The following is a 14176-nucleotide window of genomic DNA, read 5'->3' on the forward strand; positions in this document are numbered from 1 at the left end:
CTGTTCATAAATTGGATTTAAAAGAAACTGACATTGATTCCTTACCCAGTGTACGAACCTGGGACTTGTGCTTCACAGATTCACAATTTATGTAAAATGTATATGTGCAGGAAGTTTCTTTCATGTATGTCTTAGTGAGCATTAGAATTTTAAGATTTTTCAGGTAGACATTCCAACCGTGGGATGTCTCTTCTTCTATGTGCAATTTTCCAAAATGGCCACACAGCAAATTGGAATTTATTATTGGATTTTTTCTAGATGTAAGAAAATTCAGAAAATAAGTTTTCAAAGAAAGTGTTATAAATGTGATCATATTTTTCCACCTTAGTTTACTATATTGAATGAATTTTGAGTAGCTGCTTTTATTTCGTTGTTTACTTATGAAATTGTATAAATTTAGTGTTACACATAAGCATATACGTCTTTAATATCTTTAACGGAATAATGTTAGGATTGTTTCATGGAGGTTAATCTATCTGAGAAGTTTAGTTACAATGGAAGCCAGACTTTCGATATATTTTTTTTCAGGCGATGTGAATTATGGTGCAAATGTTTGTGTACTTTTGTTGCAGTTTTTTCATCAAGTACAGTGTCTCAAATCGAGAGTATTTGAGAAAAAAAGGAAACTGGAAGCAATGAAGGATGGTAGACTTTTGATCTCGCCACCTAAGTTCCTGATTCGAGTCTCTGCCTTGGCATGGGTGTTCTTTGTGAGTGTCCCTTGGTCCATTTTATTTAATCAGCACTTATCTTCATCCAGACAAAAGTGGCAGAAATGCAACGCTAAATAATAAAATACATAAAAAAACTAGGCCGGTGTGAAAATGTCGCCCGTTCCAGACTATTTCCTGTGAATGTTTTGTGGATTATGTTGATGTGAATTACTAAAGTATTAGTTCAGTGGTTGCGTTGAATTGTGTTTAATATAATGTCTGTAGTTGCAATAACTATCTGAAAAGAATTAATTTATTAGAGTGTTGCATTTAATGATTATTGGCTTCCGTAGCATGATGGAATTTACCTTGCATGAAAAAATACATATTTGTTGTATTTAACCCAAAAGGGTCACGTAGAGTTATTATTGGGAACCTCTTGAGCTAACTCCACTAGTCTAGCCAGCGATCCTAGCAACACTGTAGAGCCGGAGCAGGAGAGTTAACGATGGGTGCTGGGTTAATATGACGTCAGCGACTCGCTTGTTGATTGGTGGTTTCGGCAATTATGACTCGCTTCCAAGCTACAAATGCAGAACAAGCATGGATGTCACTGAAATAATCTCATTCTATCACATTCCTCAGTTCTATTAGTTGTCCTATCCACCAGATTCATCATCTTCAATTTTGATTAACTTGTAGAAATAGAATAGCAAAGAAAATAGCAATTAATGCAAATACAAAATTAGAACTTGTATTTCAAGTTCGCTGTCCAGAATTTAATTTTAGTAGGTTCATGAAAATTCTGCATTTATTAAATTACTCTTTGTACATGAGACATGTGCCCATTGGATTAGCTAGCATAATGTCGTTAGTATGTGAAAGAAAATCCAAATAGTCACCGATGGTGAAGTTCCAACTTGAACGGAGTTGCATAATGCTTCCTCGCAATAACATATAAACCTGACGGTATCGTCCATGCCCTCCAGCGTGTGGCAGCCTCTTTTGTGGTAATATCCTGCATAAACGTTGGAACAACCTCTCACAACCATTTCAGTCGGGTCTTCAATTCTTGTCCAGTTAGTGCCTTTCATAGAACCGTTGAACGTAAACATTTGAGCTGAAATTAAGATTGATAGTAAGTAAGCATTGAAGTAATTTCCAGTGTCCAGATGAATTGTACGTAGTCGTCAAAGCTACAACCCTGACCCAGGTCCGTTGCTAGAATTGATCTTCAGGGGGGGCTTACGGGTTGTCAGGGGCGGGGCTTTTTAGACCAAGTCCATTTTCAAAAGTTTAACAGTATTAATTGAATGTGAATTACGTGTGTGTAAAGGGGGGGGGGGAGTTCATCAAGTTAATGTAAAACATAAAATTTAGAAATATCATGCAAATACTACAGTTTCTTCTATATCTTCTAAAACATCCCTTGAAGTGTTAATTCTACTGACATCATCCCTTACTACACACTCCATACTACTTTGATGATACAGATATTTACATATATCATACAAGAAAAAAAACACAATATTCAATCATAGTGCCTACAGTACATCCCACCCCTGCCCGAAGCAATAGAACTCCCCTTCGTTCCCAAAAATTGGGAGCTCTTGATCTTTGACGCAAATGTGGAAGGGGCAGCGAAAGTACAGATATAGAAGTTCCCTTAAAAGAAAAAAAGAGCTTTCTAAAGTGTAGAGAATATTCTACCTAGACTTCGGCTCATAAACAAGATGAATGAATGTAATAACTGCTGTCTGCATTTTCGCTTTTCACTGCAAACAAATTATACAAAAAATAGTTTCACCTAATGACCTAATGTCAAGGGGGCTGACAGCAGTGACGGGCGGGGGGGAGGGGGGCCTGCCCTGACCTTGTCGTATACGGCCTAGCAGAGCCCGGCACCTTGCGGCGGGGATTAAACTGTAAACGGCAACACCCGTACTTATTATTACCGTTGCACGTTCCATTTATGCCCAGCGTCATAACCATTTATATGTAAATACATATTTCTGTACAAAGCTGAAATCAGTTATACTTTTTATTATCTTTGCACATCATGGCATGTAGACTCGAAAAAGTCAGTTTTTATTTTCCATATTTTTTACATACATATTAGGTTTTGGCTCAAAAGAATTGGGTGAATTTCTTGCGAGTAACTGACAAGTTTGAAATAAGATCCCAATTAATTCTTGTGATATTGAACACAGTTTTAGTCAATATAAATCCATCTTAACAGACAACAGAAAGAAATTCACGTTCGAACACTTACAACATTTTTTTATATTCATTGTTTTGGAAACAGAAAATGAAAACACATTTTGAGTTGTTTTACAATTAATGTCAATATGACCGTACTGTATTTTATGTAGCTCTTATAGTGTTTTATATTATTAAAAATGTATTTTCTTACAATTTTAAGTCCATATTTAACCCCATATTTTGGTGAAAGTAACTAAATATGTAAATTTTTAATACATATAAATCCGTTCCCTGGTCATAACAATAACTTGTTGCCAATCTACGAATACAATGATATCGACCAATATGCTAACAGATTTTGTTGCTCAAGATTAGAGCCATGGTGGTCTGTCTAGTCGGTGTCTACCTCCGTGGCGGAGTGGTCAGCGCTATGACACCAGGGGTCTCGGGTTCGAATCCCGGTTCTGACATGGATGTTTGTGTTTGTCTATCCTGAATGAAAAAGTCGAGAATTGAGAATAATTGATATGCGTTTTGTGTGGGGACAGCTGTCGCTTAGGGGGCTTTCCTTACATAAAATAATAATAATAAAAAAGTCATTACATAAAATAATAATAATAAAAAAGTCATTAGGGCGTCTGACTGACACGCGGGAGACCCAGGTTTGATTACCGGAGTAGGTGATCTAAGGTCAGAATTTTCTTTTTCATCCCCGTATAAAGCAGCTGTGGGACTCACCCAGTCTCAAATCAATGAGTAGCTGGAAGCAACCCTGGGGGTAAAGGCGGCCGGAGCGTGGTGCTGATTACACCACCTCAAAACTTCATAGATCGAGAATGTGTGGGGTCCTACCCCCACATCCCCTAAAATGTGCCTTCATGGCACGGTGCTATATATACGAGAAACTTTACCTTTTGCCTTTGCTGCTGAGCCGGGATATGTAAAATAATACAGGGAGGTTATTTCAGTCGTTTACCGCCAGAGTGTCGGCCGTTCGGCGGCCTCTTCATGCAACAGGTTCCGGCAAATTGCGTTCAGGAAGTCCGTAACAGAAACCGCTTGTTTTGTAATGTTTCCACTTTTCACAATTACAGTTACAATCAGGGGTGGCGCCAGAAATTTTCGACCGGGTGGGCAGAAGTTCCAAAGTGATAGATTAGGGTGGGCAGTATAAATGTAAGACCATGTATGTGTACGTAAGACGTATGTATCCCCCCTCTCTCTTACACTCCCGATTTTCCTCTTACGTCTTTTCCCTTTCCTTGTTTTTCTCTTTATTCTTTTCTAATCTATTCTCGCATTTTGTTCCATTTCCTTTCGCTTTGTCTCTGACGGACACAATTATTTCAAGGAAGTGTTTACACATGCGCAGCCATACACCAGCCATACATTCTAATCACATTCTTACATGCATGTTAATACAGTGAAATAAATGTGAATTAGGTTTAAGCTTGTGTTGCAAATACAAGGCACATACTTGATTTTATGTATTCGGCGGCAATGATAGAAAGTGCGATGGTAGACAATCGTGAAGTTTCTCGTAATTTAAATGCATGTTCCTGAGCATAGTATTTTCATGGTATAAGTTTTTGACTGAAAGAGTTTTCTTACTCCTTGGGGGTTACTTTTCTTAGCTTACAAGGTTTGTACAACTGACAAATCTATCTGAATGTTTGTAGTAGCTGCGATTGGGTGCTAACATTTGAGGGGTAAGGACAATATACGCAGGGGTGCCCATCCCCCCAAGGCCAATGGTGCATCCCCACAAAAATCATGTCCCCCCAAATCATATCATTTGCGCCCTTAAACTATATCGTAATCCCTAAGCAGTATACCAACACTAAGCACTATATTTTAAGAAGTGATGTTACTCATGAATATGGCGAATATCGCTCATGTCTTGTAATGCAGCTATAGCATAAAAATTCACATCCACCTCAGTAAAGCGCCAAACACGCATTGTTGTAACAAACACATTATTGCGAGCGAAGCAAGCAAGAACATTTTTACATCCATGTCTTTGCAGGCTTTCAAGAATATTAATTTAACGGGGTGTCAATACTTTCTTAGGATCCCGGGATATTTAGTCTTTTCCAACTTCTGTCTTGGCACGTTCGTGGTCGAAAATACAGTCTCCAAAATTTAATGTTCAAACTCTCTCTTCACTACAGAAATCCCTTGACAATCTAAGATTTAACACTTTATCAAGAGCTTCCTATCTCCCCCTTTAAATTTCTTACTCAATCCTACCAGAAAAATGTCCATGCCAATTTTAGACTTACTGTTGATATTGAAGAGTGGATATTGTTTCCTCCAAAAAATTAATTCTCAGTCTCCACACCAGAATTTCTGCAACATTCTAAGACAATAGTAATACACAAGAATTGATACCTTAATGCTCAATGCCCCTCTAACTAAGATACCCGCCATAATCTAAGACTTAGACGTATAATTCAGAATTCCCCATAGAACCCACGTGTCAATTAAGGCCTAACATATAAGAGTTGGATATTTATCCCCCTTCCTCGCACCTTCAATAATGACCTTAAACGCTTTCTTTTCTTCATATAATGGATTAAATATGGTGAATTTAAGGTGTAAAATTTTTACCTGTATTTTGGAAAAATATATAAATGTTCAATTTTACGTTATTTGAAGGGAAAAAATCCCCCAAAGAATCTCGATGGCGCAGCCTGCGCCATAATCCCCCTCGTGGGCACCCCTGAATATACGTTTTCTTGGTATTCCCCCAATGGCATAACGCTGTCGCATTATAATGAAGAGGTCCTGTTTCGACTCCCCGTCCTCTGGTGGAAGCACAATGCACACGGGTTCGGACTACACGTTAAACTGTAGGTTTAGTCCCGATTAGCCTATCTGAGCATAGAAGTGGGCTTAGAAACAAACTAACAAAATCGTCTTCTATATACATCGTGACATAACTTTGTTTTCTTTACTTCAGCTGCATCTACAGATTCTGTTTACATTTTCGGCTGATTCATGTGACAAAATTTATGTGTGGAACGAGGATTTCTAAGTAGGATAAGCCACTCATTAGCAATTGAATAATTCTGTAGCTTTTTCCATATATAACTGATTTATTAAAATTTATTCACTTCGGTATTGTAGTGATTGTTGTGATTCCTTCTTATTAATAGAACGAATATAAAGTTGATATTTCGTATATCATATTGATGTTTGAAGATGACACGTATATAAAAATTGTAATGAAAAAAAGGGAAACTTCTGGAATTTCAATGCAGAGCTAATTAAAATTATATTATACTCTATAGCATGCATATCCAACTTCAATCAAGCAGTTATCTACTTTTTATTGTCACAACAGGCAGTGACCTACTATTAATCGTTAATCTTTGCAAAAATTTGTACCTACTCAGCCACTATACATTATAGAATTTGAATTCAAATAACGTATATTCGTATAATTACAATAGATAACTGCGATCGACCAACAAACGCCCCGCGATCGACCGGTCAATCGCGATCAACGCGAGTAGTACTGTAAATGTATGTTCTACTGCAACCCTGATTTTTTGACCTCTAAGAAAATCGCACCAAAACCTCAAAAACTCACTATCTCTCCACGTTCCGCGCCTCATTTATTGCGCTGACGATGTTTCACAGCGAAGAAAAGCAGTGATGAGTAAATGCACTTTCTCATCCTTGAAGGATGAATGCGCCTTATCGTAATTTTTTAAGTCCGGCCATGTTTATATATCGTGACCTTTGTAAACCTCTCGGGAACGATGTGATCTCTCTGCCACACAAACACACACACACACACACGCGCGCGCCTCTCATTATTTCTGTATTGTGACGCAAGCAAACAAACAAATAATAATTGTTTTTTTTTTAGGATTCCTGGCCCCTATAACCCCGCCAGGGTGCGTGGTGCACAACCCAAAAAAGATTCTAACGGCTGCGGTTAGATAACCACACCTCTGTAGAGTTTCACGTGTTTTTTTCTCAAAGGTGCTATGGGACACCTCTGTTTGTCAAAAATTCGAGATATTTGCAATTTAACGCAGGACTTGGAAAACATTTTCGGAAAATTTTTGGTTCCATGACGACCTATGTTTATTTTGGTATGGGAGGACAGAGGACATTGAGACTCGACCAACACACTAAACCCGACCTCTCTACGACTATTTGTTCAAAGGTTACGAGTGATCAAAACTTTTGGGCGGGGTGGGTTAACTTCTTACCCCTTGACCCCAGGACCACCAAAACTTGGTACACGTATTCTACACCTCCAAAATCGACAGGGGGTATCTAACGATACCGGATGGGGGTGTTTTTCGATATATTTTTTCGATAACTCTTACTATTTTCGAGATATTTGCAATTTAAGATTTTTTAACGCTGTGGACTTAGAAAATTTTCGATTGATGAAAAAAAATTGGTTCCATGACGACCTATGTTTATTTTGGTATGGGAGGACAGAGGACACCGAGACTCGACCGACACACTAAACCCGACCTCTCTACGCGTACTCTACGTCACCAAAAAAAATCGACAAGGGGAGATTTTTCGATAACTCTCACTGTTTCCAAGGTACTTAGGTTTTTGATAGACGACAACGACGGAGTCATCAATGAGTAAACATCTGAACTGTAATTGGCTATAATACTGGTGCGATAAATGATGAGGTGTTTTGACTGAATAGAAATACTTAAAACTAAGGCAAAAAATGTCTATAAAATTTCATTGGTACTGTGTATAACCTACGATTTTTGTAAAAAAAAAAGCTTCCGAGAAAGTATGACCCCCTCAGATTGATGTGGCCAAAACCTGAATTTGCCAAAATTGCTGTTTATAAATTTGTTAAAAATAAGCTTTTCTCAATACTGTTTTGGCCACACACTTAAAACTAATCCAATATGCTCATATGAGCCACACCCACACACACCTACAGCTACATATATTTACCCACACATATTTACTTCCGGTCCACTTCCGGTTTACTTGACAGACACCTGTGGGTTACTGTGGTGTCTTCTGATTGGCTTACTGTTTCAGATGCGGTCCGCGCTTAGGCTACTTAAAGGGTTTTCGTATTACAGATCAGTTAATATTGTGAGAATAGTTGAAGAGTATAGAGGTGTTGTTCCAGTGCTCCTCAGTAGTCAGAGAAGGGGGTACGAGCAAATACCCTCCTCTCGCTCCCCTCCCCAAAATCTAACAATTTCATAGTGAGCTCTCTTAGTGTAATTTAACTGAAAATCATGATTTTACAAGTATAAAAAAACTGAAAATTTGTTTTACGCAAGAGCTTAAATTCCAATTTTATTGTATAAGAATTTTTTTATAGTTACAGAAGTTCAAAAAAACACAGTTCTACTACACTTGCCTGGTGCTGGCACTCCACAATATGTCTAAAAGTATATCGAACTAGACGGGGCAAATAATTTCTTAATTGCAATTATTTTTCCAAAGAAACTTCTACAACACAGAAATGTTAGCAAGAATTCTCATGTAAGCTAGTTGTTTTTACTCAGACAAAATCAATAGTTTTTGCATTCCAAACATTCCCCGAGTGTGCGTGCGTGTGTGTGTAGATGTGACCTCGACTTGTTAAGAATATGACGTCAATAATACTAGCTTGGATATGTCATGGCTTTTTTTTTCTCTATAAAAAAGAGAGAGAGAGAGGGTTATGTAACTGGTGATTTGCTTGGCTAAGGGGAATTTTCTGAGAATTTTTTCTATTCCAAATATTCCTGTATGTGTGTGTGTGTGTGTGTGTGTGTGGTTGTGTAGAGATTGATGCGCTTATGTATGTGTGTAAACATTAAGGCATTGACTTGTTAAGAATGTTACATCTATAATATTGTCTCGGGAATGTTATGCCCTTCCCTTTTCTCTATAAAAAAAGAGAGATTTGTGTTGATTGTTTGGTTAAAAAAAAATCCCAAAATTACTTGTTTTGTCACAAGAATTGTTTGCATACCAAATATTCCTAAGTGTTTGCGTAAAGATTGATGCATTAACCTGTTAAGAATATCACATCAATAATACCGGCTCGGAAATGTCATGTCCTCTTTCTCTATAGAAGGTCATATAAATGTGCTAATTGGTTGGGTAAGAGGGATTTCCTGATTAGTAAATTGAGGTTATAAATACGTACGTATAAAGGTTTTGCTAATATGGAATGCTAAAGCTTAGTACTTGGCTCTCTCAGGGATTCGAATTCTATTAGGTTAAACAGCATAGAAATTTTCACAGCAAGAATTCTTATATTTACTGAGGATATTCTTAACAACCTAATAATAAGTTAATAACCTGTGTTGTGATTCCACTATAAACTGTATACAAAATATGCAGTCCCTAGAATGAGATGGATGAGGCTTATAAACCTCGACCTATACAAGTGTACAATCTGGCAATGAATAGATGTTTTTTTTTATTAAGCATAGCAGAGTGTTTTAATATCAGACAACAATGTTAGAAAGTGTGTGCATGGCCCCCAAGAATACAATTTAAAATCACTAATGGGATATGAACCTTTTTACTTGAGTGAGGTATTTTGAATAATTGAGGAGAACAATCACAAATAAGCTTGCAAAAACGGTATTGGGAGGGGTCACGAGTTCAAACTTCAGACGATTTCTGTTAATCTGCTAAGGCGATATCAGTACGAAAAAATTTGTAAAAAAGGAAGAGGCAATTTTGACTAATGGCAACGATGAGGATGAATAATGATAATTATGATGAAATTGATGTGTGGCACTTAGAAAACAAAAAAACTTCAAAGTGTATTGCACCAACAGCTACAATTGTCCCCCTCTCCCCCCTCACACAAGGCAGTTAACAGAGGTGTACTTTTGTTGGTTTACGAGTCTGAGGGCTTAAATTTCTATGTTTACCTATAGCTGTACATATTAAAAAATATGAAATGACCTGAGCAATAAAATATAACAATACCGATTCTGACTTTTGTCGGATGATGTAGTGGTAACGTTGTTGCAATCCCACTCTCTGATGGCGTATAGACTTAAATGTTTCCATAATATGAAATATTGTTAATGGGAATGCATTGTTTCTAATGTTCAATATATAAAGTACATAACAAGAAAAAAGGAAGAAAATAAATGTTGCAGGTAGATACGAAGCTTCAACCCAAACACATATATGATCAGACAGGATGTCAACGATGCGTTTATAACTAACATGTGATTATTCAAAAATTGAAATAGTACAGTGGGAAACAATCAACTAACTAACTCTCTAGGCTTTTTTTTAAATCCGAAGAGAGCAAATACAAGCACAAGCGTAAATAATTAAATAAGTTACAAGGGGGTGAGACATGGTTCGAATCTTTTGATCTAGGTATGGATGCAGACAGGTACTAAGTTTTGTGTGTGAACACAATTGATAATGGAAAATCCCCTTCAATATAATAACATAGTGGTAATGTTGGTCTTGCCTTGTTCCTATCGATAACATAGTGGTTACACGAAAGAAAGAAATAAAACAAATTAAAACACTGTCCCCTATTAAGAAATACTTCTCGAAATTATTCTACTTTTTTCTCTTCCTATCTTCGTAACTAAAAAAAAAATGTTTTGTCAAATGTTTGGATGTCTATGAAAATATTGAAACATATGATGTAATAATAAAACGTTGTTGCATTGTAATCAAATGAATTCGTTGAATATGTAGAATATGGTAGGATATATCTTAAAATGTTAGAAGCTATTTGTTATGGTATTCTGTCTTTTTCTCTCTCTCTCTTTCTCTATTTTTTCTTAAATTTTCATCATCATAGTTAAAATTAATCCAAGAGAAAATATATATTTTGTGTTGACATGGCAATAAAAATGCATGATCAATAGTTAAGGTCAAGAGCTGAATAAACAGTGAGAGTGATACACGCAAGCTTCCAGCTGTGTGTGATTAGTACAAAATTGAGAGATGGAAGGCTTTTGTTGCTAAACCTTCAAGTTTAAGAAGGCAAAGGAATTAGTTGGTTAATACGGAGCTAATTAGGAACTGGCATCCTCGAAGCTTCATGCTGCAAGCCTCGCTTTTTACAAGTTTATTTCCGATATGATCCTCATGCTTTTTTTTTTTACAGATAACATCAAATGCCATGACATGCGATTTTCTGGCTCTTCTATTCACAACACAAATACTTATATTTCATTTTTAAATCGCAACGATGAAGATAATTAGTACTATATGGGGGTTCGGTGAATCTCAGACTTCCAAGAAAAATAAAACTCCTGTGTAGCAGTGAGACACACTAACTAACTAACTAACTCTCTAGACTTCTTAAACCCGAAGGTTCATGGCTGCAGCAACACAGGCTATTCATCTGTCCCTATCTTGAGCAAGTTCTATATACTCTTTTTCTATCCCTACCGATTTCATTTAGGTCCATCTCAACGTTGTCTCTCCATTTTTTTTGTTTTGGTCTTCCTACAGGTTTCTTAAGTAGGCTTAATTCAGGAAATGCATGTTACTTTTTTTTTCTTCATAAACTTTTGTCTTCTCGTTTAATATCTGAGAAACTAAAAGTTAAAATATACAAAACAGTAATTTTGCCTGTAGTATTATATGGATGTGAAACTTGGCGTCCCTTACATTGAAAAAGGATCAAAAATTGAGAGTATTTGAAAATAAGATTCTTAGGAAAATATTTTAGCCTAAAAGGGATGAAGAAACAAGTGAATGGTGAAGGTTACATAATTTAGAAGTACATAATTTCTATTTGTTTCCAAGTATTATTAGATTGATGATTAAATCATGAAGACCTAGGTGGGCACGAATGAGAAAGGAATAAAGGAGATTTTATGTTAACAAACGTTGAAACGTTTCGGTAAACGTTCTTATACATTCTTAAACGTTTCAACGTTTATATAAGAATGATAAAACGTACTGTGATACTGATCTTCACGATTAGTCAAACGTATCATTCATTCGCTGTTCATATTTTCCATCCTTAAATTCTAATAATTATGTATTTTATCTAACAACAGATTAAATTAAATACCAAACATTATCGAGAAGCAATTCCCAAAACATTATACTAAAATATTAACATTATAAGTATCCTTCCATAGTCATTTCAGTCTTCAAACTGCTTCCAACGGCTTCCGTACGTTGATTCGCGATTAGTCAAACATGTCAAATGTAACTGCTATTAGTAAACGTACGAGGAAAATAAGGTTTTGTAGAAATTCTCTTCTCAATAAGAATACTATATTACTAGCTTTATTACATTAAATATTAATTAATTAATTAATTCTCTAGCACTCTTGATTCTGAAAATTCGTGGTTACAGTTCAATTTGTACTTATCCTGAGCAAACTTTATATATATTCTATTCCAATCTTTACAGATTTCTTTTAGATCAATCTCCATCTTCGTTTTGGTCCTTTACCATCAGGTTTCCCAACAAGATTCCTGTAAAATCTCCTTTATTCCTTTCTCATTCGTGCCCACCTAGGTCTTCATGATTTAATCATCAATCTAATAATACTTGGAAACAAATAGAAATTATGTACTTCTAAATTATGTAACCTTCACCATTCACTTGTTTCTTCATCCCTTTTAGGCTAAAATATTTTCCTAAGAATCTTATTTTCAAATACTCTCAATTTTTGATCCTTTTTCAATGTAAGGGACGCCAAGTTTCACATCCATATAATACTACAGGCAAAATTACTGTTTTGTATATTTTAACTTTTAGTTTCTTAGATATTAAACGAGAAGACAAAAGTTTATGAAGAAAAAAAAAGTAACATGCATTTCCTGAATTAAGCCTACTTAAGAAACCTGTAGGAAGACCAAAACAAAAAAAATGGAGAGACAACGTTGAGATGGACCTAAATGAAATCGGTAGGGATAGAAAAAGAGTATATAGAACTTGCTCAAGATAGGGACAGATGAATAGCCTGTGTTGCTGCAGCCATGAACCTTCGGGTTTAAGAAGGCTAGAGAGTTAGTTAGTTAGTTAGTGTGTCTCACTGCTACACAGGAGTTTTATTTTTCTTGGAAGTCTGAGATTCACCGAACCCCCATATAGTACTAATTATCTTCATCGTTGCGATATAAAAATGAAATATAAGTATTTGTGTTGTGAATAGAAGAGCCAGAAAATCGCATGTCATGGCATTTGATGTTATCTGTAAAAAAAAAAAAAAAGCATGAGGATCATATCGGAAATAAACTTGTAAAAAGCGAGGCTTGCAGCATGAAGCTTCGAGGATGCCAGTTCCTAATTAGCTCCGTATTAACCAACTAATTCCTTTGCCTTCTTAAACTTGAAGGTTTAGCAACAAAAGCCTTCCATCTCTCAATTTTGTACTAATCACACACAGCTGGAAGCTTGCGTGTATCACTCTCACTGTTTATTCAGCTGTTGACCTTAACTATTGATCATGCATTTTTATTGCCATGTCAACACAAAATATATATTTTCTCTTGGATTAATTTTAACTATGATGATGAAAATTTAAGAAAAAATAGAGAAAGAGAGAGAGAGAAAAAGACAGAATACCATAACAAATAGCTTCTAACATTTTAAGATATATCCTACCATATTCTACATATTCAACGAATTCATTTGATTACAATGCAACAACGTTTTATTATTACATCATATGTTTCAATATTTTCATAGACATCCAAACATTTGACAAAACATTTTTTTTTTAGTTACGAAGATAGGAAGAGAAAAAAGTAGAATAATTTCGAGAAGTATTTCTTAATAGGGGACAGTGTTTTAATTTGTTTTATTTCTTTCTTTCGTGTAACCACTATGTTATCGATAGGAACAAGGCAAGACCAACATTACCACTATGTTATTATATTGAAGGGGATTTTCCATTATCAATTGTGTTCACACACAAAACGTAGTACCTGTCTGCATCCATACCTAGATCAAAAGATTCGAACCATGTCTCACCCCCTTGTAACTTATTTAATTATTTACGCTTGTGCTTGTATTTGCTCTCTTCGGATTTAAAAAAAAAAGCCTAGAGAGTTAGTTAGTTGATTGTTTCCCACTGTACTATTTCAATTTTTGAATAATCACATGTTAGTTATAAACGCATCGTTGACATCCTGTCTGATCATATATGTGTTTGGGTTGAAGCTTCGTATCTACCTGCAACATTTATTTTCTTCCTTTTTTCTTGTTATGTACTTTATATATTGAACATTAGAAACAATGCATTCCCATTAACAATATTTCATATTATGGAAACATTTAAGTCTATACGCCATCAGAGAGTGGGATTGCAACAACGTTACCACTACATCATCCGACAAAAGTCAGAATCGGTATTGTTATA

The 14176-nt window shown here is 35.8% G+C and overlaps 1 protein-coding gene across 1 annotated transcript in view; it reads right to left on the reverse strand.

The window, feature by feature from the left end:
* Positions 1-1464: 1464 nt before the first annotated feature.
* LOC145988117 (uncharacterized) overlaps positions 1465-14176 on the reverse strand; it is a 40983-nt gene continuing 28271 nt past the window's right edge. Inside the window, exon 3 of the mRNA XM_083122949.1 lies at positions 1465-1773. Within this exon, the coding sequence (XP_082979075.1) occupies positions 1511-1773 (263 nt within the window). The 3' untranslated portion in view covers positions 1465-1510. The remainder of the gene's footprint in view (positions 1774-14176) is intronic.

Source organism: Lepisma saccharinum, chromosome 1, assembly GCF_977018435.1.
Source record: "Lepisma saccharinum chromosome 1, izLepSacc3.1, whole genome shotgun sequence".
In the NCBI taxonomy this organism is placed as follows: Eukaryota; Metazoa; Arthropoda; class Insecta; order Zygentoma; family Lepismatidae; genus Lepisma; species Lepisma saccharinum.